At 38.7% G+C, this 27,569-nt stretch overlaps 1 protein-coding gene across 3 annotated transcripts in view; it reads left to right on the top strand.

Annotated features, from left to right (window-relative positions):
* TRIO (trio Rho guanine nucleotide exchange factor) overlaps window positions 1-27,569 on the top strand; it is a 241,115-nt gene that overhangs the window by 123,255 nt on the left and 90,291 nt on the right. For all 3 annotated transcript variants that reach the window (XM_061346723.1, XM_061346724.1, XM_061346725.1), the window contains exons 12-20: window positions 2,165-2,334; window positions 3,345-3,519; window positions 9,307-9,502; window positions 10,123-10,289; window positions 15,575-15,694; window positions 17,065-17,256; window positions 18,342-18,491; window positions 19,972-20,086; window positions 24,814-24,929. In XM_061346723.1, the coding sequence (XP_061202707.1) occupies window positions 2,165-2,334; window positions 3,345-3,519; window positions 9,307-9,502; window positions 10,123-10,289; window positions 15,575-15,694; window positions 17,065-17,256; window positions 18,342-18,491; window positions 19,972-20,086; window positions 24,814-24,929 (1,401 nt within the window). The remainder of the gene's footprint in view (window positions 1-2,164; window positions 2,335-3,344; window positions 3,520-9,306; window positions 9,503-10,122; window positions 10,290-15,574; window positions 15,695-17,064; window positions 17,257-18,341; window positions 18,492-19,971; window positions 20,087-24,813; window positions 24,930-27,569) is intronic.

Genomic DNA, 27,569 nt, shown 5'->3' with positions numbered 1-27,569 from the left:
TGCCTGTGATAAACATCTCTGGAAACTGAGCCTTTTATAGACAGGGCAGTAAGCATGGAGTGGAGAGATTCCAGCCAGTACTGAACACATTAGACCTGCAGGCAACAACAGTGTTACTCTCAAATACATTTTCACAGTTGCAAGTTGCCCTGGTTGTGTGTACGAACCAGCTCACTTGGAAGGTCTCTAACATGATGCCTTATTTATTAGTTCAGACGCAAACTTCATAAGCTGGGGAATAAAAACATATCCTCTGGGCATTGAAACCTGAGTAAAGTTTTCAGGTTGTATTGTCAGGCTTCTTGCTCTTAAGTTGCATTTGTCTCAAAGTGAAATTTGCATTCTTAAGTATGCATTTGGGAAGTGGGGGCAGGAACCATAAAACTGGATGCTGCATTGGGTTATGCTGAAATGAATGTTGACGAGTGCTTTTGGCCCACTTGGTGAGTTCTATTTGTGCTCTTTTTAATAAGAAAGACTGCTGTGGCTTGAGCTTGTGGAGTTTACAGCTATGGAGTTGCATTCAAATCTGTGACAGGCATTGTCTTTAAAGCATATGAGTAGTCCGAATAACAGTGTGTATGAATAGGCAGTTCTGTTGGGGGGGAGGGGGGGGAGGCGGTGGTAGATCTGTAGAAGTCTGGTTAAATGGCATTACTTCTTCCCAATTGTGAAAATGTAGCTTATAGCTTAGTTAACTGAAAGGCTACCTCAGGAGGCATGTACGGCTCTAAGGTACAAAAACTGACATTAGTTTTATATTTGTTTTTAAAATAAAGCTTCAAAAGAACCAATTAAGATCTAGAGTACTTGACTGAATTTACTGTTTTACTGTAGCTCCATTGGTAGTTAGGAAACCCTTATTGTCAGAACATTATACAAATGGCAGCGTGAAATGCGTGTTTTTGTCGAAAATGTCAAGCAAAGAAATAAAACAGAATTTATTTTTCTGTCATTTGAGATTGAGCCAGTTCTGATTGTTTCCTGTCTGTATTTTAACTATGTTAATCTTTTAATTAGGTTTAGAGTTAGCAAAGCCTATTTGTATCTGTAAACAGTATAGACTAAAATGTAGTCGAAATACCTTCATACTTTAAATCAGATCAGAGTTATTCTTTCGAATAAAAACAAAACTCTAATCCTTGGTCTTGGAATCACAGCATTCGGGATGTGATGATAAAATAGAGAGGAGGGATCCAGTTTGAATGCTTCCTGTGAGAGTAGCTGTTTCACTGTGCTGCTTCTGGAGCGTTGCAGGAGACAGCCATGCTCCCTCTCTTCCAGCAGTGTTTTTAACAGTTGCACAACAGATAGCTAATATCTTGCTGATGAATAATTTTCACACAGAGCTTAGGATGCAAGAGCTTGTCTCATAAAATTGCGGAAAAGAACACAGTAGGATTCAAGTTACCAGTAGTGATATAGCTAGCATGTACCAAGGGATTTTTGTGTAAGCTGTGGTGTGTGGGCAGTTCTGAACAAGAATGTGGGTATGTTAAGGGAAAATGTGAATTAACTGGTGGAATTAATTATCATTTTTGTTGTAATACTATGAAATTGAAATCAAGAGGGTAAACAACATAGCTGTAGAGATCATGATTGAAAAATAACTTCTCCCATCTGATTTGTCTCTGTATCTTGTTTTCTGAAATGCTCTTTTTCGTTTTTTTTGAAGGCCACTGAAAAGTGTTATGTTGTCTGTGTGCATGTGTCAGCCTGGCAGTGTAAATTTGATGGTGGCTACAATACATCTCCCTTCCTTCCTTCCTTCCTTCCTCCCTTCTCTCAGGGAGTGTTACCATAGCATTTCCCTCCCAGGGACTCTCGCAGAGCTGCAGATGGGATTCTCACTATGAACTGTGCGCTGCTCAGTCGGATACACTCAGTACTGTAGAAGGAAAATGGGAAAGAAAGGGTGACTTAGCAACACGGGTAAAGCTTTCCTGGTATTTCCAAGAAGTGAAAACCTTATTTGAAACAAAGGCTCATTTTCATTAAATTGAGGATGGGATTTTTCTATGCAGAGAAGCAAATCCTGTTTCTCTCCACTACCTCGGTCTGTTTCCTCTTGTCCAGAGGGACTGATCTGAAATGGTGACTGCCTGAGCCTGAGGCTTAAGATTCTTTTTTTTTCTTTCTTTTTTTTCCCCCTCTTTTCCTTTAGCTGTGGACATGGCTTGAAGAGCTACAGAAAGAACTGCTTGATGATGTCTATGCGGAGTCTGTGGAGGCTGTCCAAGACCTAATTAAACGTTTTGGTCAACAACAACAGACCACTCTGCAGGTTACAGTCAATGTCATAAAGGAAGGCGAGGATCTTATACAACAACTAAGGTAAAACAAATTTTTATTTAAAACTCTTTTAGTGTACATCTGACTCTGTGAGGCTCTTTCTGTTTTGAGGGTAGAGGTGATGACTGCAAGATATGACCTATAAGGGGTTGGAACTAGATGATCTTAAGGTCCTTTCCAACCCTAAATATTCTATGATTCTATAAATAAAACTGATAAATGTTAGGACAACAATGATGTTTCATGCTGTACTGATGGTCTCTAACCCTCTGTTTACAGGAAGCTCAGCTTATAAACACTACCTCTACAAGAAGATTTTGATTACATAAGCTACCTTTTTGATAGGAGCAGTTGTATGCCTTTGTAGTCTGACATGCAGGGCTCTACAGCATTCTGAGTTCTGAGCAAAAGTCTTTTTATAAAGAGACACTTGAAATTGTTTTGCAGACTGATGAGTAACTTTATTGTAGTCAAGGCCATCAGTCTGCAGTCCATTCAGACTGATTGCTCATTCAGTAACAGTCTAAATAAAATTGGGCCCCAGCTACCCTGGTACGTATCTTCTTTGCAGGAGCTGATATTATTATATATGAATTTGCAGGTTTTATGCTAAAGCAAAAGATTAAGTAATGGGGTTTTTATTATTATCTAATTTTGATTATTTTTTTTGATTGCAGGAAGGTTCGGTAATGTAAATAGTTATCATATGCCACTTGATAGTAATTAAATAAAAGGGTTTGTCTCTGGTTTTAAACTTTATTCTTCCTGTAAACAGAATGTCCTTAGTCAAGCCTTAGTTGCATTAGTCAAACAATTGAGTTAGTCTGATTTCCTAATGTTTTTTCAAGTACAAAAACTTATTTTGGAGTTTTATCAACAAAGGCATACAGATTTACCTTTTATGTAATACGGCTTGCACGGATCTTGTCTGAAACAGTCTTCATTTTGTGATCACATACAGCATCCAAATTGTATGTTTTATTGTTGGGTTTTTTTTAATAATGCTCTTTTTTTCTTTTTTTTCCCCTTTCCCTTCTCTCTCCTTTAAATAGGGATTCTGCCATCTCTAGTAACAAGACCCCCCATAACAGCTCAATCAACCACATAGAGACAGTCCTGCAGCAGCTGGATGAGGCCCAGTCTCAGATGGAGGAGCTTTTTCAGGAACGCAAGATCAAGCTTGAGCTGTTTCTGCAGCTCCGCATATTTGAAAGAGATGCAATAGATGTGAGTGTCTGCTCTTGGGAGTTGTGCTGCATTAATCTTTTCTCTCATATAGGAACTTTTATGCTGAGATTGTTAGGTAGTTGTATTGGCATTTGGTTCAAATGGCGAATAGACATCCTTCTTACCTGAACTTTTGTCTTGTACATAAAAGTGTCAAGAGAGTGCAGAGCTGAGCTTTTTGATATTAACTCAAGCTCTAGTTGGGTCCCAGTGCATCTCTGAGCAAGTGTCTTGTAAAATCATAATGTACCAGTTGTTCCATCTGGTAGGTTTAGTTTGAATATCAAGCTATCATGATAAACTACTATGCTCACAGTTAATATGATTAAGATTTGCAGGATGGTTTAGTACAAGCTCTCTAAGCTGTTGCTTTGTAGTAACACCTCTCTTCTCTTTCCAATCAGCCACTTTTTCAGTTGACAGCTACAAGTGGTGTTTGGAATTCTATTTTGATCTTTAGGGATGTTGTATGGACTGTCTGTTTGGTTTTTGTTTGTGGTTTTTGTTTTTTTTTTTGTTTGTTTGTTTGTTTGTTTTTTTTAAGATTCTTTTTTACCTCTGAAAATAATGCAGTTATAGTGCCGTCCCCCTGCAAAACTTTGAGAAGTTTTGAGTCTGGCCAAATTTCGGAAGAGGGCTTCAGCTTATCAGTTGCAAAGTTTCTGTTTACGTGCAGAGACATGTATGCAACCAGACATGACACTGCACGTGCAGCAGTTTAATAGAAATGCATTATAAAACTTCAGCTAAATTGGCATGACTTCTAAAGCCATAGTAGTAGTACTGCACACAGTGCCTGAGTGTGTGCCTTGGATGGTTCAGGGTTCTCCACTGGTAAATGAGCCTGTTTGAGTATATAATGGCTTATCTTCAGACTCTGAAAAACAGGAGTTACAGTGATAATTTTATCTCTTCACCTGTATATAGTAAAAGCTGCAACTGTTGGTTAGGTATGAATGGTATAAGGGCAAAGAGACAGCCAGCAGAATTGTTAGCTTCTCTTGTTTTGGGGGCTGTTTTGGGGGTTTGGTTTGGTTTGGTTTTTTGCTTGGCTTGGAGATTATTTTTTTTTGTTTGTTTTATTTGTTGTTTGCAGGTGGGATGCTTTTGTTGTTTTGGTTTTTTTTGTTTTTTTTTTTCGGAAAATCAGGATCAGATCCTATTTATTGCTTAAGTCTGATTTAGCTGAGCACATTCTTACGTGCAATGCAGGAATAGGCAGACACAGTTCCTTGATCTGTGCCCACAGAGGAAGTGAGAGTGTGCACTTTACACTAATAACAACTCTGGTGTAAAGGAAGACTAAGAAGGTTCTCTGTTTTGCAATTCATACTAGTCTGCAGAGAGCTTGCTACTTTGATTATGAGAGAGTAGCTGTCTTGTGCATTCAAGGGAAAGATTTTGGCAAACCTGTGATTGTAATAATTAGTTGGATGGCTGGTATATGTGGGGGAACATGAAAGGTGTTGTCAGCAATTTTGCAGTCTCTGCAGAAGTGATCTTCAGTGCTTGATGTCTGTGTGATGTTCTCAGAACACTTATTGAGGAAATGGCAGCTATGGGTGCAAGGCATACCAAGAAAGAATTAGGTTAAACATTTGAGTGAAGCTCATGATTAAGGTATTGCTCTCTGCTGTAGGTTACATAAAACAGGATTCTACAGTAGCAGAAAGGCTGGATGCAGGAGCCCTGTTTTGCAGATGTGTTCTAGTCCTTGAGTGCAGGTCAGCATCTGTATAGATAGTAGTACTCCTGTGTATATTGTTTGGTGATGCCATAGGATTTTTCATTGGAAAACTACAGACTCTGACTTGACAGGTCCTGTCAGCTGACACTTGCCATGCTGTACATTTTGGCACATACAACATAAAGCAAAGTACCGATTACCTTATTGAAAGAGTTGGTGTGTTTTGTTTATGTGGCTCAGAAACAAAAACCATGGTTAAGATTGTTAAGGAGGCCTCCAGGGAACAAAATGACCCTGGTTGCAGAGCATCTTCAGAAAAATGTTATTGCTTTGCTGTCTCTGTACCATGTCCTCTCTCTGCTTTCTCAGCAAAGCATGCTTCTCTTTTCCCTCTCCCTAAAGTCAGACATCTGTTCGGAAACTTCCAGGAAGAAAATGCAGGGACTAGTTCCAGATCAGTTGTTTGAAAGCAGAAGCTCAGCTTAAGTAACATGATAGTGAGGAGGAGCCAGATGCCAGCTAGGAACTTGTTTTTGTTTTGACCTCCTGCTTTGTCAAGGATTTTTCATGACTGGTCCAGTCAATGAAGACTTGTCTGTAGGGCCAGTTCATTCAACAGAGCATCCTGTGAGGACAGTTTTTCTGGAAGGCAAGTCATGTTTCTAGCTTGTCTTATTGCTTGCAAAAGAGCACAGGGTAAAATGGGCTCTGCTAGCACTGCAGGATCTTACCATGCAGCTGTGCTTCTGGGGACTGGGGAGATTTGTTGGCAGCATTAGTCCTTTTCTTTTTATGCTTACTCTTCCTTCATTACTCACTGATTAAACATTGTTTGTTTAGTTGCTGTCTTTATCCTACAGCTTTTCAGGTTTTCCTGGTCTTCTGAAATTGCTGGAACTGCAGCACTGTGTCTGTCCTGCCGCTTGCTCTTGGCAGATATACTTTGACATTCTCTATCCTCAGTAGGTTTTTAAGTGCCATTGGTAATGAGATATTGTTGTGAATGCCTGTATTAACTGAAAGCAAGGAAGAGCAAAATAATATACACAAAAAGTCCCTTTCTGTTGTTATTAGTAGCATAAGGAAGATGTGTATGGACCTAGCCAGTGGGAAGATAAAATCAGAGGCAATGTATGTAGTCTAAAATGTGTGTTTCATCCGTGTCTGTGCATTTTTGCTTGTCTGTAACTTAAATGCCTCAAGGCCTATGTCAGGGCTCCACACAAAGCATACCACACACTTTTCAATTCGCAGCTTTATCTCAACTCTATTTTTGGACCATACTTACAAGATGCCTGTTAAGTCATACAGCTGAAAAGGCAAGGATGCAGAGTGCTAGATCACAGAGACCTAACTCTTTTCCCTTTCCCATTTTCCATTTTTCTTTCTCTCCAGCACATAATATTTTCCTGGTCCTGGTTAGCACTCACTTGGTACAAAGAATGCTAGTTAGACCCTTCTGAGAAGAGACCTGTGGTTCTTTCTTTCCCAGTCATTGCAAAAGAGTCGGTATCCCTTCTGTGTTACACCCTGCATTGTTTCCTGTCAGTGTTACCTTTACATTTGCTAAAACCTAGGAATGTCAGGCAGATCAGACTCTGCAGTAGGAACTTCTTGAACACGTGCTATGGTAAGTAGTTACCCTGTGTTTATGCTGGGTTGTCCATTTCTTGAGAGCGGTATTCATTTGTGATTTGGTTACTTTTGATGTCTGTTAGTCACATTCATCTTTGTTCTGTTTGTTTAATGCTGATTGTCTTACTAGACTTTACAAACAAGAAAAGGATCCTGCTTACTCTAAAAGTGTTGCTTGTAAAGCAGAACTTCAGGGGAAGCACTGAAGAGTGTGGGCAGAGGAGGACTTAATACATGTTGCTTTTGTTTTAACTCTTCCTAGCTGTGATGTTCATTGACTTCCTATCTTTTGAATGAATGTGGGACCGTACTGGCATTATGTATTTGAATTGTGGACTTCCTGGCCTTTTGAAGGGGACAGGGAATGTCTTGCTCTTGTACAGTGCTTCAGACTGCTTTAAACAGTGTGCAGGCCAAGATCTTAACCTTGAATTTGAATGAAATAACATGGGAAAAAATTATAATTTTTACTGTTGTTTGTTGTTCTTTGGAGGGAGCATCACTGAAAGCTCTTGGCTGAGGTGACACATGGTGTTTACCTCTTAGAGCTACCTGTCATTCGTATCAGGTACAGATAGTGATAGTGAATAGCAAAAAGAGCCTGTGAGACATGCTGGGCATAGACTAAGTCAAAGGGAAATAAAGGGAAGTTGTGAAGGGGAAGCCTGTGTGTGTGTTTAGAGGGGAAACCACTCATAAATAGATGGTGCGTGTGATGTTCAGAGCACATGAAAGAGATAAAAGAAGCTTCAAGCAGTGGCGAAAAGCCTTGTCCTGTACATCTTTCCTGCATGCTTTGTCCATCAGCTTTTCTGTTTTCAGTGTTATGACTGAAACATGAGTTTCTGCTTGTTTTCACTATGGTAGAGCTAGCTTGTCAGAATTAGGTATTGAAAATAGCTACCCTAATTGGTATCTCCCTTCATGGTATAGTGCAAAACTTGAATACTTAATGAATCAAGTATAACTTTTGCAGAACACCTTTAAAACAGGAAGTAACTGATACCACAATTTCAATAATAATTGCATCTTTTATGGCCTTCAAGAAGGATTGTAGCTGCCTACAGAAGCTTTGTACAGATGATTTAACTTAGCTTTCTCCTCAGTTCTATTTTTTCAGAAGGCTTGTTTTCCTGGAACTTTTCTGGTAGTTTAACTGTGTCAGTAGCTTCACGGCTCTGATTAACCACTTGGAAAGCATAGGCATATTCCTTTTGGTAACAACTGACTTTTGTTAAATGTTTATGCAGTCAGCTACTTTGTTACTAGTGCCTGTTCAGAGAGATCCTCTTTTTGCTGTGTCTTGCTGCATAAATAGGTTATTTCCTGTCATTTAGCAACATTCACATCAATTTGTCCTGCTCCTAAAATTGTAGAACTCTGGAGCTAAACAATGCACTGTGGTAGTTTGTGGCAAAACTCTGCTGAAAATCCTGACAAAAAATAGTTACAGCCTTAAGTGTGTCAGACAGACTTGTTTAAGTAACTGATGCATCAAACCTCTGCCATAAGAACTCAACCACCTTGATCAATGAGGATTGTAAGCACTATCTGTTAGACTTAAGAACAGTTTTGTATCCTAATTAAAAGGAGCATTTTACATATCAGCAAGGTTTTGCAGTATGATTTGAAAAATGCACTTGTGTGGGCAGACAAGGAGGGCTCATTGTTTGTGATACATGTGTTTAAAAAAGTAAAGTACTTCCTCGGCTACCCTCTTTGAACATTTTATGACTGAGAGTAGAATCCAGAATTAAAGTATAAACTGAGGTTGTCCTGGTTTCACCTGGAGTAGAGGTAGTTGTCTTCCTAGTAGACAGAAATGTAGCTGAATTGTTTCAGCAAGCAAATTCAGCTCTGATATTACCGTGATACTGTAATAAAGTAATACTTTTGGGGTTTGCTCCATTCATTAGATATCCTGCCTTTTGTGACAAGTAATGCTTCTCAGTTGTCTGGCAGAAGTCAGAGGTGCTCAGAGAGCCTGTTGCTTCCTGCTCACAAAACTGCAGAACTGTCTTTTTTGTAAAAGGACTCAACACTGGCGTAATTGAAAGCTCAGCTGGATCCTGATGTGCGAATTGATACTGGGTGTGGACTGAAGAATTGGAAAGATGGTTTAGGTCAACATTTTCCTTTAAAAGTGGAAATAGAAAGATTTTAATGTCATCTGTTTCACAAGCATTGTGTTGATGAAGGCATACCTTAAACAAGGCAGGGATACGCCGCACTATCACAAGCACTGGTTGAAGGAGAGCTGTAGTGGTTCTTAATAAGATTCTTCTAGATTGTTTGCTGAAATTTAAAATCCATACTAAAACAGCCTGTGTCTGAACCATGATCAATGAACTCAGTCAGCACTGAGCAACTCAAGTTTCTGACCTCCACTGTAAGCACGACATTGGAAATAAACATATGTTGTGTGATGGGTAATTGAACATTGTCTTCCTCCTTTTTTCCCCCAGATAATTTCAGACCTCGAGTCTTGGAATGATGAGCTCTCTCAGCAGATGAATGACTTTGACACTGAAGATCTTACAATAGCAGAACAGAGGCTCCAGCATCATGCAGACAAAGCCCTGACCATGAATAACTTGACCTTTGATGTCATCCATCAAGGGCAAGATCTGCTGCAGTATGTCAATGAAGTGCAGGCATCTGGTAAGATGGCTTCTTTGTGCTATTCCAGGCAGTAGCTTTGTAAAAGTCATCCAGTTGTCTCTCTACGGGATTTGTGAAAATAACAGAGATGATGGTTATTTGCAAATCAGAGACATGGGGTCATTACTTTTTTGTCTTTATACTTAAAAATTTCATAGCATTCATGAGAATATATTGTTATTATGGCATATAATTTTTAACTAGGAGTGAGCAGCACGTGAAGATGTTTAGATTTCAAGAAAGGGCCTCGACTCAGGAAATCAGTAAAACTAGAGTAAATAGTGGGGAGGTAATTTTATAGTTAATCGGAGCAATGCAATAAAATCAAAATTTTCGGCTTTCAAGTAGTACGTCTGTCTTTTTGCTTGTTATGCCTCTTCACTTGATGTTTGTAACTGTATGCAGTCACATAGGGTAAATCTTGGGCTTCTTTAAAAAAAGAAGAAAAAAGTTAATTAGTAATAATAATTTTAAAGAGTACAAAACCCAATGCTTATTTAAGCAAACAGTCAGAGGGGCAAGGTGAATTTTGAAAAGGAACTGTAGAAGTAAAATGTGGAAAGGGGCTATTTGTCTTCGAAAGACTTGCAGGTCATTGATAAGCAGCGGGCTGATTACAGGTGTGGAGCTGCTGTGTGACCGAGATGTAGACATGGCCACCCGAGTGCAGGACCTGCTGGAGTTCCTGCATGAGAAGCAGCAGGAGCTGGACCTGGCTGCTGAGCAGCACCGCAAGCACCTGGAGCAGTGTGTGCAGCTACGACACCTGCAGGCCGAAGTCAAGCAGGTATGTAGGGAATGTAGGTTCAACCCTCCCACTGAGCTGTCCTGCACCTCTTGGAGGGGTCTGTTCTCATAACGGAATTACTTTCTGCTATCTGTATCAAGTCTTGTGCTTGGAGGGGGGAGGGACTTTGAAGTGAGCACGTAAGAAACATCATCCTCCTTTAACGTTGGGTACAGTTTTTAATTTACATCAACTGTCTGTGTTTCTTCTTGGATTCAAGTCATGTATTCAAAGTGTAGAGCAATTTTATCTGATGTTAAACCTATACTTCTTTTACCTGTATGGTGATTAATGAAAGTGTTCTCTGAGAGCCCCTGCACTCTTGCCTAATCCTCTTTGGTATATTGTTTGAAACATCTATAAATAACGACAATATAATACCAGCATGGTTTATTTTCCAGGAGAAGAAAACAAAGTTTTGCTTCTCTTGGCAGTAAAGTGGCAAGTTTTTGAGGTCCTTATCATAGAATAGTTTGGGTTGGAGAAGACCTTGAAAGGTCATCTAGTCCAACCCCCCTGGAGTGAGCCGGGGAATCTTCAACTAGATCTGATTGCTCAGAGCCACGTCCAACTTGGCATTTGTCTTACCTGATAAACACCTAAGCTTATGGTGAATTTGAGATGCTTTGGGCAAAACCACTGAAGTAGGTGAAAATGTAAAAAACAACCAACCAACCAAAAACCCTACTAGAAAGGTAAGAGTTTTTCATCTTTCTCAGACTTGGCAGCATCACAGATGTCTACTACAATCTGTTGCGTTAGTATGGCCCATAATGGCTCCCAGTGCAACTTGCCCCTTTTCTCTTTGTTACGAGCTCTTACAAAAACTCACGTGCCATGAGACTATGAATGAAACTCTAGAATTGCCAAGTGATATAAAAGTCCAGTTTGCATAGGAGAGGTGAATAGAACATTTCCAAAGTATTTCAAGTCAGCAGTTGGTTACTCTATAATAGCTGATCCAAAGTTTCTGTATGGCCTTGAATAAAGGGAAGGCAAGGAACTGGTAGTATCTGCTGTCAGTGCAATCTAAGCATTAATCAAATACACAGCCTTCTTGTTCAGCCCTTTACATGCTCTACTGAACTATCCTGTATCCATTTTAGCACTTGTTCATCTTTGTAAATACAAATTGCAAATGACTCTTTTCATGTGAGTAATGGTTGAGATGGAGTTTCTGTAGAACAGGATGGTTTCTGTATTGGGTTGCATACTGTCTTGAGAATGAAGGAAAAGAGTGCACATATCCACAGTAGAGTACTCTGCTCCACTAGCTTTGTGCGTGTGAGCACAAGTTAAGCGTGACAAGAAAGACACAGATGGTTAAATGTGTGTTTGCAGAACAAATGTTCTCTATTTTGGCAGATACAAGCAGATGATGAACATTATGGATGTAGAGGAATATCCATGTTACACATGTGGTTTGTTGGTGATTCTGTTAAGATTTTTTAACTTTTTCAAACCACTACTAGCCCTGACTGAAACTGAAACTCAAATTTAGACTTTTAAGAAAACTGAAAAAAATGAGTCCTCTTAGAATAAAGATATAGGTAGTATACTGTTCTAGCCAAATGCCTTTTTGTAATAGATTGAGACTTAGGAGGAAAAACAGACTCTATTTTGTATTTCTAAAATACATCTCTATTAAGTGAGATATTTGTGTTGAATTAAATGCCATAATAGGTGTGAATTTTCAAACAAAATTACAGGAAAATGTAGCTGACAAAATGTTCATGTATTACAAGCTCGTTTTCCAGACTTTCACTGTGCATCTTAATCTGCAATACTTCCTTGGCCAGAAGGTCTAAAAATTGAATGGAGCTAAACCTGAAATGTTACTGTCTCTTAAGATTTCTTTTTATCCCCCTTGAAATGTTTTAGGGCTGGTAACTCCTAGTTTTGTAATTTCAGTTGCTTTTTCAGAAAAACACATTTGATTTATTTTAGCATCTATTAAATTGCACAAAGCACGATCTCCTGTTTCCGCAACACTGGGAAAAACATAGCTCAACAGGTCACAGCAGGTGTCTTACCTGAGAGTAAATGACATGGTAAACCTCCTCTTCAGTCTGTTTTGTTTGTATTTTGTTGCCTGAAGCAGTAATTGTTTTGTAATGGTTTTCCAGTTTGTAATGGTTTCCCAGTTTTGTTACTGTGATTTTCTGTCAAATTTGTTGTTAATGAACTGGGCGTAAGCACACTCATTATGTAGATGGGGTACTGTCTCCGTAGCAATGATTTTAACAAGGTTTCCATTTGAATATTTCCTGCCAAACTGACATTACTGCTATTGTATTTTTATGCACACATGTATAAAAATATAGAGTTTGTAGTCGTGTGAAAAGGTGAGACTAGAATACTGCAGGAACTTTACTATAGGGTTCATTGCTGGGATTACTGAATGGAGAGCAGCAAACTCTCTCCTGGGTTAGTTTTTTAGTCAAATACTTGCAAGGAGTCTCTTCACTATTAAATAGTGCAGCTTGGAGCTTAGCGAATTCTAATCAATAAGAACAGAAGACAGATAAAAACATCCAGAGTTACTTCTCCCCTTACTAATGTACCCGTTCTGCATTTATGGCATTGAAGTTCTGTAGATCAAACCTCAGGAGTAGGAGGAAGCAGAAGGGCCAGAACACAAAGAGATTTAAACAAAACCTGCAAAGAATTTGCTTGTCAACTTGATGTGTAGTAGGTGCAGAATGGGCAAAACCAGAAATATTTAGCAGAGTATCCATCTTATCCAGAACTCCACTTGCATGGTTGCCAGACAAACTTTTTTTTATACCTAAACTAAATTATAACTGTTATATATATATATAAATTATAACTAAATTATAGCTGTTAGATACTTATTGCTGCAATCACCCACACATACTCACTTCATAGAATGAATGCTTTGCTCTGCTTAACATGCAGTATCTACCTAGGTCAGAATCTCTACCAAGCTCCAAAACCAATGCAATTGGGTTTACTGTGCTCATTAAGCCTTTTCAGTGCAATGTTGTCTGCTGCCCTGATCATGGTGAATGTTCTTAGATATATACCTATGTATTCATATCTACACAACAGTGTGCAAATACTTACACCAAGTACAAGCCTGTACCATCAAGAGTAGCTTGAGCTGCTTTGTGTTCTCACATACAGATCTTGTAGCTTAGTGCTAACACAATCCAGTACTTGAGCTCTGATTCTCACAAAATACTACTCAGGAAGAGTATCCTGGCACTCTGTATTGTGCCATATGGATATGAAAACATAGCTAGGACTGCAGGCTGAGGCAGGTATGTTTCGTGGTCATGTTCAGTTAGAGTCAAAAAATCAATCAAGAAACTAATCTTACATCAAGCATTTATCTGTAGAACTTCCTGCTTGACCCTTTCAAATGTCCCAAACTCTGCTTCATTTCCACAGTTTTGAGATGCTCTACCTATGCTTTTCTAGCCTGCTGAAGGCTGCAAGGGGAAAGATGGGGTCTGTGGTCCACCCAGACACTGTGGTGATGGGAACATGCCAACAAACAGGCAGCAACCCTGGAAGGAGAACAGACTTGCTATTTACTGGTGCTTGTATTTTCCCCTTGAGTTGACATTCTGAAGGCCTGGAACTCGGGACTCAACATCTACTTCTCAAAAGTGGGAAAGGATTAGCCAAGGGAGGATTATAGATCAACTAGTTTAACATAGTTCCCAGGAAAAATATTGAAACAAGTAGATTATTAAACCTGAGCAGTGATGAGAGTAGAAAAGGCTAACATAGATTCATTAAGCATAAGTTCCTATTGATAAATCCCATTTCTTTCTGACAAGGTAACAGGTCTTCTGTGTAGAGGTGAAAAAACAAAATACATAGATCTTCTTTCCATTAAAGCTTTTAAAATAGTTCAAGCTATCTGGCCCTAGCTTACTATGAGAATGTCATATGAGACTACATTACCGTGAACGATAACTTGCTGGAAAACTATACTTAGTAGCAAACGTGAAGAGACTCACTAGATTGGAAAACAGATTTCAAAATAAATGAATATAATCATCTGTAGAAGTCTGTATTTGGATACTGGTCATGCTTTCAGTCCAAAAGTCTACATGTTAGATTGGAGATTTTAGTTTTAAATTTGAAGATAAAGGCAAAAGAAGATGGAAAGGGGGCTTGAGTTCATCAGAAGGCACTGGATTACAGTTCAGAATAATCTTGACGTATGGAAGGATTGTGCTGTGAGGATATGAATTTTATTAGTGACAAATACAGATCATGATGTACTAGCAAGAATAATCAGCTGAACAAATATAGCACAGGGGTAATTACTAGCTGGACATCAGTTCTATAGAAAAATTGTACAGATGACAGTACATAACCTGAATTATGTCCAGCTTTATTCAGTATTTGAAAGGTTTTGAACCGAGGTCATGGTTATCAACTGGAGAGAACTTGCAAGAGAACAGTGAGAAAAATAAGGCAGTTAACTTCACATGGGAGAGATCGATGAGACTGGTCAGCAAGAGAAGGAGAACCTAGAAGAGGGAATTGGGTCATGGTCTTGATGCCAAGAGGGGGGAATTTTTTATTTTTTTCTGTCGATTGTGGGCAGGAGAAATTAGAGGAGCCAAAATTAAAGCAAAAGGGATTTGAGTGTTAGACATTAAAAAGAAGATTAATGATGATAAAAATGTCTGAATTTTGGTTTTGAAAAATTACGATGAAAGTGTGGGATTGAAGTCTTGAGTAAGAACCAAGGTGCAGATCTTAAGCTTGCATGTTCCTGCTGTTGGTAGGGAATGCACAAGGTGTCCTCCTGAGGATTCTTCTCACCCAGGGATTCTTCTGGTTTCAGTAGAAATGTCAAAGGCGGCACATTCTGAAAACTAGAAATCTTTAAGCTGTTAGAAGACACTCGGTGATAACATTTTTCTCGACATTAATATCCAAAATTATTTGCTTACTAAGTTGATGTCTTTAGTTTACATTACTGATGTTGGCTCTTAGGCAAACAGTGCTTGTAACTTGTTCCTGTTTTTGAGGTGACAGAACACAGCCTTGTTCAGAGTATAAACTGACACCACAAACATGTAGTAGTTGACTGAAAGGTATGAGTTGTCAGCTAAGTGAAATTATAGTTAATATGTTTATTGGATATATAACTCACTGTAAATATACAATTAATAAATTGTTTAGTTATCAACTCTGGTACTGCATATGTCCCTAAATGTTTTTGTCCCTAGTGATGATCCTTTTCTTGCTGGTCAGTAGTGGAATTGCATATTTCATAGTCTTCTCTTTTGTTACAGGTTTTGGGCTGGATCCGAAATGGGGAGTCCATGTTAAATGCTGGGCTTATCACTGCTAGCTCTTTGCAGGAGGCAGAACAGTTACAGAGGGAGCATGAGCAGTTTCAACATGCAATAGAGGTAAAAGCACCATTTCAGTGACCATAGACAAGAAATCCTGTATTGCACTTCACGAACCTCTGTAAATAGCACTGTTGAGTTCATGTTACAATATTTTTAGTTTAGGGAAAGCTGTTGAAATTTTCTTACAGCAGAGAGGTAAAGACACAGGGAAGGTGGGTGCCTTGTTCAGTTTGGAGCTGCAATTCCTGGTGAATACATCATCTTAGTACCCATTTGCATCATTGTAAAGTGATAGCTGCTCACAGCAGTTATACTGAAAATGGTGTTTCACTTTTATAATTAGCATTATATGTTGCATTCTAACAAGGTTAAGAATAAATGGAAGAGCCAACATCAGTTTTGTCTGATATGGTCCTTTAAGGTTTCACTGAAATTTGTGTGTGGTGGTGTGTCCATCCTTCTGCCATGACTTCAAGCAAAACTTACTGGATTCATCATATATCTGCAAAAAAATAGGCAGAGATATTAAGACTGACTGAAGTACAGTATTATTCATTTATATGCACTATCAAGGGAGTTGCAATGATACTGATTATTTATAGCATACATTTTTTTAAAGAATTTTTGTTGAAAGATTCACTGATGTTATGATTTTCTGGGAAAACTGTTTTCAGAAGTACTTTGTCTTGCAGTAACTCTTTCATATTCATTTGCTGTTCAGTGAACTTTTATGCTTTCCATCTCTTTTTACAGTTTGCACTCCATGTACCCTCATTTTGAGAGCTTTGGTAACTCATAAGTATAAAAATCATGAGACCTCTGGGTGTTTGTCAGTTTAAGAATAAATGACCAGGAAGCTTAAATTCTCTGTTTTCTGGGTCATTCAGTACTCAGATATAATAATACTTATTATAGTTAGGGGTTCCAGATTTTAGGCAAGTATATGTTTAGACAGTATATGCTTATAATGAATGTAGAATTTTCTTTTTTATTGGCCTGAATGTCTGCCCCTTCACTAGTTTACTGCTGATGTGTAGAAGACTGCAGTGAAGCTGTGAGAACAGTAACAGCAATCAAGCCAAAATAGGATACATCCTATTCATCATCTTTTTCCTCACCACAAAGGGAAAGAGAATCAACCTGAAATTCATAATTATAACCAAGTATATTGCAACATGGATATGCTGTGTGTGGTTTCATGCTAGACAGTGCCTGTTGCTTACAAACTGCTAGTCGTTGTTGATTTGATGATAAATCTCTACAGGATTTATTTCCTTTGTATTTATATAGTGAAGTTATGCAGTGGCTAATACTATTTTTAGTTGTGTATGTGTATAGAGGTGTCATTGGCACAGTGGAAATGTGAGCTAAGGTGTTAAATACACTGAAGCATCCCACTGAACTTATCAATTTTCACCTCTTTTCAGAAAACACATCAAAGTGCCCTGCAGGTTCAGCAGAAGGCAGAGGCAATGCTACAGGCTAATCACTATGATATGGATATGATTCGGGAGTGTGCAGAGAAGGTTGCTTCCCACTGGCAACAACTGATGCTGAAGATGGAGGATCGTCTCAAGCTTGTGAATGCCTCTGTTGCCTTCTATAAAACTTCTGAACAGGTACAGAAATGCTACATGATTTGTGTCTGCCTTGGCTAATTCTTCAGTGTGGCATACAACAGCATTACCTAAAAAAATGGTTGACTAGGTTTGGTTATGTATGCTAGCTTGGTAACAACTGCAGTTACAAAAAAAAACCCTGCAAAAGCAAATCCTCTGGCCAGCTGCCTTAGAAGGAGGAACCATGTGTTGCAGTCTTTCAATATATAAAGGGGTTTTATAAGACATAGTCTTTTTACCAGGGCCTGTAGTGACGTGACAAGGGGCACTGGTTTTAAACTGAAAGAGGATAGATTTAGATAGGTGTAAGACTGAAATTTTTTACCATAAGGGAGGTAAGATGCTGGAACAGATCACCCCGAGAAGTTGTTGATGCCCCATCTCTGAAAGTACTCAAAGTCAGGTCAGATGAGGCTTTAAGGAAGCTCATCTAGTGAAAGATGTTCTTGGCAGTGGCAGAAGGGTTGGACTATAGAAAGGACCTTTGAAAGGTCCTTTCAAGGCAAACCATTGTGATAAATGAACGAATATACAAATTGTACTAACTGCTAAGAGTCTGTAGTGTAACTGGTTCAGATTCTTATTTTCAGTTGAGAAAAGTCTTGTAGAACATTTTCAAGATGAAACTCACTGTACAAGTGGTTAGTTGGATTTCTGCTTGCTTCAAGAAGTTTTGCTTAGAGCGTAAACAAGTTACACAGGTTTTAAAGGAAATATTTCAGATGGCTAATTCTGATTTTTGTGGGAGAGTCTGAAAAATCAGCTTCATCCTACTTGTCTTTAGAACAGTTAGGGGGAAGGTTGCTTCCTTTGCAATCATATCTTAAGCCCACCCTGAACTACACACTCACAGAGGCAGACTAAAAATGAGCAAGGGATAGCCTTTTGAGGTACTTCACTTAAGCAAGCCAATGCTTGCAAACCTATAGCTAGAGTTTGTTGCTTTCTCTTAAATCCCCGTCAAAACATGTCAGAAGCTAAGATATATGTAAGGGTCAGATTGGTTTTCCGCGGTTTTGGCTTGAATTTTGATTTTATTTTTTTTTCTTACTGAATTATATTCAAGTTGAACTCTTTCCTGATAGGTGTGCAGCGTGCTAGAAAGCCTGGAGCAAGAATATAAGAGAGAAGAAGACTGGTGTGGGGGAGCAGACAAACTGGGTCCCAACTCTGAAACAGATCATGTTACTCCCATGATAAGCAAACACCTGGAACAGAAGGAGGCATTCCTGAAGGTCAGGTTTGATTATTTTTTTTTTGTGGTTTTCTGTGTTTTGGCAAGCATGCAGTCAAATGCTCACTCTTATAGTGCTGAAATGTATGTGGAAAGCAACAGTGCTCGTTCAAAAGCTACAGGTATGTCCCAAATTGCAAAGACGTGGAAGTGCCATATTAACTGCTTCTGACAGTGATTAGGAGGATACTGCCAAGTGCATAAAATTGGAGCCAGTTTTATAAATATATTTCCTGTTTAACTTCAATAGATGTCAGGTTTCCCACTGTGACTGAAGATGAATTGGGGATTGCTGCTTTGAGAAACTGTCATCTAAAGAATGCTTGAAGGCTGCTGCTTTGGAAGAGAAGCGACAGTCATAGTGCCATTCGTGCTTGTGCATCAGAGCAGCTCTCTGATGTACTTGGACTACAGTATTGTACGGAAGGAAGAAATTGCCTGACAGGCATCTCAGAGTAGTTAAATTTGAGTAAAAGCTTGCAGATAAATGAAAGATTTTCATTCCAACTAATGTCCTGGTGAAGAAGTTTATTGATCATACTGAATGAATGTGTAACGGGTGCTTACAAAGCAATGTTACTAACCATACAACCGAAGGCTTTTTCCAGCACCAACTTGAAAGACTACTAAGAGTATAAAAGTTATTTTTATTAAAAGCCTTTTTGTTCTCAGTGTACAGATGAAAACATTAAAAACATTAGCATAGTTCAAAAAACACTATCAAATAGGTCTTTCTGAAGCTGGCATGTGAGTTACCAATCTTTGTTTTATAATGGTGTGAGAAATGGCTTTGTGTCTTTATTACTGGGTAGACCCATGCTACCTTTATCTAACCTTTTAAAGTAGCATTTCGTGCTCTGCTTATTAAAAATGAGACAGCCAGCTCATATGTGTACATTAAGGTGAAGAAGGCAGCTGAACTGAGTGTTGGCAATACAGTGGCAGTGACTGAAAGCTCTCAAGGCCTTGTCTTAATATTTTAAGGGCATGTCTTAATATTCTAGCACTTTTGGTTTCACTTCAGCAGAGCATTTACTTTCTGTTTGAAGTACTGGTGGATGTTTTGGAATATCCAGGTGAGTACATGAGCATGTGCACTCTCCTTATGCAATAAGTAACTTCAGGTAGCACATGGCATATACACAAAACAAACTTCTCTGTAAGCTCTGAGTCATGCTTGAAAGCTCTAGACCAGGTAACTGGTTTCCAGGATCTTCAGATAAAAAAAGGAATAGCATTTTGTTTGGATTTGTTTGTTTGTGGGTTTTTTTCCTGCCGTATAAGTAAGGATTAACTGCTGTTTGTTGGGAAAACTGTTTTAGTGGTTGGTTTGGCTTACCTGCAGAAGGGGATTAACAAGCAAAGTTTTCTAAAATTAGAGAGCACGGGAAATGCACAAAAGTGGGTGAGGAAGGTCCTTCATCTGTTTCTGAACGTATATTTGTGCATCTCCAAAGAAAGTAATACCACTGACTCTCTAGGCTTGCACATTGGCTCGGAGGAATGCTGATGTCTTCCTGAAATACCTGCACAGGAACAGCGTAAACATGCCAGGGATGGTGACTCACATCAAAGCACCTGAACAGCAAGTGAAAAGTAAGGGTTTTCTTGTTTCTTCTTATCTTTTTTTCTCCACAGAATGTGATCATCATGTGCTGTGGTGTGTGTGCTGATGATGGGGGGTGAAGCCTGTCCAAATGGAAAGGGTTCTGTCAGGCTTAACAGGAAATAATTAAAATTTCTCACACGCTTTGAAGGAGCTGCCGGATGTGAAATTCTCTTCTACCCAAATGAAGTTGCTTTTGAATTTATCTGTCTTCTGCTTACATTTAATCTTCTTTCAGTTTGAGTCTCAAATGTGCTGCCTTTGTTGAGACAATGAGATAGTAAATTTAGACATGATAATGTTTGGTCTGAAGCCAAATGGGAGCTTAGTCAGTCTGTTAATGTGGTGCATTCTGCAAGTTCCTTGGGAGTGCCACTGTGGTACAAGATAATCCCTTGAATGATGCCCTTGGGCCCTTCATGTAGTTGAATCAGTATTAAGGAACTTCATGAAGTGTCAGATAACTGACATGATGTTTAAAATCAGATGTGTAGATAGGTAGTAGCTGAGATGAGGCAGGAAAGAACTGTTACATGGGGCTTGGCTTTTGCTAGGATTAATTCAGTGTAGTGCCACCTTAACATGTACAGTGAGGAGTGGAATAGAGAGAGAAATCTGTAGGGTTTTCAAGGACAAAACCACAGGAACTAATAGGCTATACATAACTGATGGGTGAGGTAGGCAGAAGAGAGGTCAGAGAGACTCAGAATATTGTATTTTACTACCTTATTTGCCAGTTGTGTTCTGCTCAATTCATTTTGATGCTGTGGCTGAATACTCAGGCCATGCTAGAGACTGAAACCCAGAGATGTGTAATTGTCTAATTAATTGCTATTTGCAGCTACTCAAAAGGGAATTATGCTGAGAATGGAACCAGACTCAGAGGAGCACAGCAATAGGACCAAAGGAAGAAGTTGCAGCAGGGAAAATTCTGAATGGATATAAGGAGAAAGTGTAAGAGTAGGAGTGAGAAAGCACTGGGTAGAACAGGTAGCCCAGAGAGCTAGTAGAATCTCTGCCCTTGGGAATTTTTAAAGCTCAGTTGGAAAAGCCACTGCAAAACTTTGAAGTTAGTTCTGCTTTTAGGAGGAGATTTAAACAAATGGCCTCCAGAGGTCACTTCCACTCTAAATTTCTTGATGACTCTATTAGAAAAGAACATGTTCACTGCTTCACTTTACTACAAGGGGGAAACATTTTGTGTTAAAGTTACCCATGTATCTAACAGTTCTCAAATTGAAAATCTGCCTGTGTTGAATTTTTTCTGTTGGAAAGATAATAGGGTATTTGCCATACTTTTCACTATAAGTAAATAATTGGTTTGTGGCAGTTGAAACTTTGAGCACATAGAGCTGACAAAGGATTGTTTTTCCTCTGTCCCCATGGCATCAACTTTTATAGAACTGTATAAGACAAAATCTCAGTGCAAACGCTGGCGTTATCAACAACTGAAGAAGGGTTGCTGACATTTGTCACTTAGCTCTTCTCTTAGTATTAGACAAAGGAAACAGAGCAGAAGTAACCAGGAGGTTGTAGTTACTTTCTGAGTACTTACTAAGTTTAAGAAAAAGGTCTTAGGGGTTTGGGACAAACATTTCAAAAATTCAGCTTTGAAATCTGTGTAGAAGCAGTCATTCTGAGAAAGGTAAATGTGTTCAGGAAAGAGCAGAAAAGTCTCCACTAACGTCCTTAAGAATAATTATATATCAGAACTGCAGTGTTAAGCATGTTCTGTGTACATTTAAAATCCTAGATGAATGATACATGTTTAAAAAGCAACAAAAATCCCCAGGCAGGCAAAAAAAGTAAGTTATGTGCTCTAATACTTTTCCTCTCATAAGCCATTTAATATCTTCTGAGAATTAAGCATGAGTCAAGATAAAACTGGGGAGGACTGCTTCCTTTTAGGTCTCATTGGTATGATAATAGCTTACCTAATCATTTAAAAGTTCACTCCGATTTTCCTGTTCGAATATGCATATAAAGAAAAACAAATCTCTGTTCATCTTCTTTCTAAACTGATAGAGAAAAAAATAATAGTGTTTATTTCATTTTGGTGAACTAGAGGTTACATTTTCTGCTGGACTCATACTCAGGTGTATGCCTGAAACAGCACATCAGACTGTGATCAGTATATAGTACATAAAGGAACACTTTAAAAGCTTGAGTAACCCTTGAGTTTCTGGAGAACTGCTGAACATTTTTCAGAAACCTCATTCTGTGCCATACTTGATCATTATTTGCAACTGCAGATTATGGTATTTAGAAAAGCAATGTCTCAATCAAGCAAAGTTTACCTGAGCACATGCTTCATGGGAAACAGGAATCATAATGGTACTGAAATCTGAGAGGTGTCCTTCTGTCCCTTCATATCAGTGTAAGTAATTTCCTTGACTTGCAGTTAAGAGTATCCAAATACTGTATGAGACACTGTGCCAAAGCTGAATTTTGGGAAGGAGTTGTGTCCTGAAACTGTGCTCTGGCAGGTGAATTCAGTTGGTGACAATTGCTGTCAGCTCAGGAAGGGAACATCTTCATCTTTGCTTTTGCTGCTAATTTTGTGTGCTTCTTTGTTAGCTCTGTCTCTGATGCAAGGGCTGCAACTGAACCTGCTGTAAGAACTTGTCTAGTGGTACTTGTATTCTTAGTTTTATAGAAAATGCAGGATGCATAGAGACAGCTGAAAGTTCTCTGAGCATGGAGAATAAGTAGGAAGTTTAGGAAACGATCCTAACAAAGGTTGGAATCAAAGAAAATAACAACAGGGACTTGTTCAGAAGACTTCAAACAGAGCTTCGTGTGCAAACCTAGTAGTAAATATTACGTTCTATAGCTTCTTTTAAGTATTTTGTAGAATATTTTTCTTTTCCTTGCAAGTCCAAGAAATTAATAACAGTAACAATAATGGTGCCCAGCCAAATGTCTCTCACAGCCTTGCCATCTGTATCATGTCCTAACAGAACAAGTGCTGTTCCAACAAGCTAAATTCACCTTATTTGCTCTTTGTCAGAATTACTTCATTTGCGTCACTATCAAGATGTCTCTTTTTACATGGTGTGTCCTGTTGGGTGTATTGCATTATATAATGATAATTGTATCCTACCTGCAAACCACCCTTTGAAATCTGGCATGTATTCTGAATGTTTTGGAGGTGGGTGGCATAAGGCAGAAAGAAAACTGAGAAAACAGGTGAGGCTTATAGCAGATCAGCTCATGGTCTGGCTAAGGGACAGGTCAGTTAGGATGTATTTGAGGGTAGTCTGCCCAGCAGGAAGAAAACCTTGTCTGCAGGGACCAGATTCCATCCAAAAAGCAAGTCCTGGGTGATCTCAGTGCTCTGTGGCAAGTGGGAGTATGGTGTTTAAAGCTGGAGGACACTGGCAGTGATGCAGACAGGTTTCATAATCCTCAGGGAGACTGTGACAAGTGTTTGTAATTGGTCCCAGGTCACAAGTAGAGGTAGAGTGTGATGCTTTTTCCCTCAGTCTCCCTTTATTTCTCTGTCAAACTGTTTCTTGGAGTTGTTAGGTTTTGGGATGTAAGGCATGGTGGACCCACACAGTGGGGCAGAGGAATGCAGAGGCATTAAGAAGCCTAACACCTGATAGGCTTCCTTCATAATAGCCAGGTGTGGGTGTAAGTAGAAAACTAAGTAAAACATTGTTGTGAAGAATGAGGCTTTTTTTTTGTGGTCCCTTCTGCTTGTGATAGACGTCCCCTTGGGTTCATTGCATCAGAGACTTTGGGCATCCCTATTTCTGTGCATTTCAGCTTGCCATCTGGGTTTGCAATAGCTTCAAAGTCTGGTAGGGCTGCTGCTCTGGATGAAGCAGTGGATAAAGTGAACTTCACAAGAAACTGCTAGGATTTCTTCATTTAAAGGAAAAACAACAACAAAGAAGCAGAGTTTAGATAAAATCTTATGCATATTGTAAGAAGCCTTTGCTATCCAAGAAGAATTAAAAAGTCAGACATATGGAATTGTAGGTTAACAGTGGAATTTGGATATGGCTTCTCAATGGCAGACAGCTTCTTATACTCAGGAATAGACTAACAAATTGTGCAGCTAATTATTTGGTTGCCTGGAAGTTCTCTCAAGGCTCAGTGAAAACTCGTTTGAACAAGTCCACTTGATTATACTGCTGCTATTTTTTCTATTTTTTTTTATTAGGGGAATTACAAACTTTGTGTATTGTTTTATTACTTAGCTTTTCCATAAAATGATTATCTGCCTATGTTGAATTTGTTCTTGTAGTGACCTAAGTTTATATGTTTGCCTATATGTGTTAAATTATTAAAATATTTTATAGGAGACTGGTTTATTCAGCAAAGTTTTGGGTATTTTTTTCCTTATGATTAACATGTTTCATTCAGTATGTTCTGGTTACTTGTGCACGCTCATTGTTTCGGAGGAAATGCCATAAAGAACTATCTTTATCAGACTATACTTCCAATTCTGCGCCAGTCTGTGTAGGAAAAACACTTGAGAGAAGGTGTCAGTAGTATGTTTGAATTGCATCTCTAGTTTTTTTCTGTAAACAATAATGAAAAAGAAGCACTGTTTTATGAATATCAGGAAAAAGATCAAAACTGATAGTAATAGAAAGAGTAAGTGTATTGTAAGTTCTACAACAGAAAGTACTTTAATCTGATTATTTATTTGATATTTCAAAATTGGTTGTTGTAACCTCTTTTGAAACTGTTTTCTTTTCTTCAGATATCTTGAATGAACTCTTCCAGAGGGAGAACCGTGTACTGCATTATTGGACCATGCGTAAAAGACGTCTCGATCAATGCCAGCAATACGTGGTATTTGAAAGAAGTGCCAAACAGGTGAGAGTTTTATATAAAAAAAATCCTCTTCAGTGTTATCAAGGTTTGACACACACTGACTTGTTCCACAATAACAAATTTGCCGTTGACTTCAGTATGTCAAATGGCTGAAAGATCAATGGTTAAAGTAGAAAGGCACTGAAATCATTTGCTTTTACTTTAATACAGAACAACTAAATCCATTGAGGCAAGGTGTCTTTACTGTTGTAAATTAAATACAGTGTTATGATTCTGCCAGCTTGGTCTGGTATCTGGAAATCTCATTTCTGCAAGCTTGTGTTTGACAAATGTTACACCTGTTAACTTTTACACACACCCCAATTTGACCAGGGAAATAACAGGCAGCAACATTTTTTTCAGGGAAGGGGGGTGTGTGTGTATGAGGGGAGGAGGGGGAGAGATCTGATTAACTTGGTTGGCAGTTCCAGAAAACTGACATGTTGGATAACGCATTAAACAATAATAACTGAATGACTTCTGTTTTGAAGTTATGTGTGTAGTCAGTTTTTTTGTTTCTTGCATGATAGATCCACCTCTCTGGATTTTGTTGAATTTCTCAGTCTGGAAAGAGCTGTTAAATAGCTACCACAAACACAAAAAATCCCGTTCACTAATCAAAACACAAGCCATAAAAAATAATCAAGGGGTTCCAAGGCAGAATTAGCGACTGAAATGATCTACAGTGGTTTTTTACTTTTTTTTTTAAACTGGATATAGGACAAAGAAAGGAAGCTATTTGTTCCTGTTCTGCAGAAAAGGTGAAAAATAACGCCAATAGTGTGAAATATAGTTAGATCTACTTTAAAGGTCTCAAAAATCTCTTTTTTTTTCTTTCTGATAGCCAGTGTAGACAGAAGCTTACATACTAGTGGTCTGTTTTGATCTCTTAAAAGATTTCTGAAGTCCTTCTTCCATGCTTTCCCAAAGAGAGTGATGCAAGATAAATCTTGAGTGAAGTTAAAGATTAATACCCCTTTAAAACAACACCATCACCCCTTCCCCACCCCCCACCCCACTTTTGAATAACCTTAACTCCAACCTCTGCCAAGCACATGACCTACTTGCTTTTGTACAGAGATTACTGACTAACAGTGTAACCCTGGAGATAAAGATCTGTCAGCATTCTCATTGTAAATCCCATTCTTCAGCAGTCACCAGTTCAGTCATCATAAAGTAAAACCAGCCTTATAGGGACTCCAGACTGATTACCCCTGAAATGTCACTGTCTTCATTTAGATTTTCGTTTGGAAGTTGGAAGAACAAATACTCTCAGAACTCAGTGCCCTGCAATGGGAGCAGATACCATAGTAGTTTGAGAGGACAGTAGCAGACTCTCAAATCCTTCCAGAGCTAAGGGCTCACTTGATGACTAAACTGATTTTCCAGTTCTTGTTCAGTGATATATCTCCATCATACAATCCTGATCCTCACATGAAATGAGAGCTGATCTGAACTGTAGGAATTAAGATCAATGAACTTTCTTTTAAATTATGGCTCTAGAGAGCTGCCAAAAAGTTACAAAAGGGTAACATTTTGAGAGGGGAAGGTTGTTTTTTTTGTGTAGTAAACCCACCAAAACAAGGTGGAGGTCAAAAAGTTAAAAGCAAGAAGTATAAATGTTGTTCATAGTATCAGTGATAGCCATGCTGCTTGTCCATATCAGCCTTTACTTGCAAAGATTGGCATTAGAATGACAAAGGGTATCACACAAGTGGCTGGTTCACATGTCCCTTTTCTTGACAGTAGTCCAAGAGCAGTTGGTTTGTTTCCATGAGCGACGTTTGAAAAATACTGTCCTATCTCATCATACTTGCATATGCACTAGCATGCTAGGTAAATGGCATCCTAGCTTTCACATTCAGTGTTGAGTTTTGAAGGCTTTCACCTTAGTTTTTGTTCCAAAAGGCAAAAGCATCCTAAATAGAAGGAAGAAAATCAAAGTTGTTTGATTATCTTTGATCAGGTTGCAGCCTTAATGAGCTTAAATTGTGGTGGAATTATAATACAGATGATGCGTTTTCTGATTCAGTGTAAGGTTATGCTCTTGGCAAATACATATCTACTATCCACCAAGATTAAGCTTCTCCTGTTTTTGGTAATGTGGATAGATAAAAGCATAAATTGAAAGTATGAGAGGTAAAAGGAAGAATGAGGACCCACTAGCAACCTACTACTTCTTCTCTTGGGGTATTGAATTTTTGTGTTGTCTGCATTCACTGAAGACACAGAAGATACACATGCACTTCTTAACATATAGTCCTACGAAAGCTGTCTTAAACTTCTTGAGTATCTGATACTGGGTATATAAAGATGAAGAAGTTTCTAAGTTGATGTCTCTCTGCATACTGCTGTAGTAATCTCTATTTAGAGCTGCAGAACTGCTTGGTATTGTCACTGTTCAGTTACATTTTTTATTTTTACTATTACACGGCAGTTTGAGAGTACTCTGTTTCTGATAGCCAGAGAATAGGATCCCTTGCAACCACTGAGTTATGCTTAAAAGAGCAGCAAATATTAATGTGGATAGAACACAGATACATGCATGGTTCAGCATGATTCATAAGAGTGAGAATATAAGATGCTGGGACATGGAAGGGAGGCAATTTTAGTTTGCCATTTTTAGGTCTTGTCTTTTACTAC

This window comes from Neopsephotus bourkii, unplaced genomic scaffold (assembly GCF_033783945.1).
Source record: "Neopsephotus bourkii isolate Nb327-2 ecotype Australia unplaced genomic scaffold, CSIRO-AGI_Nbou_v1 NB_272, whole genome shotgun sequence".
In the NCBI taxonomy this organism is placed as follows: Eukaryota; Metazoa; Chordata; class Aves; order Psittaciformes; family Psittacidae; genus Neopsephotus; species Neopsephotus bourkii.
Note: the sequence above shows the minus strand (reverse complement) of the source record. Positions and strands in the feature narration are given on the sequence as shown.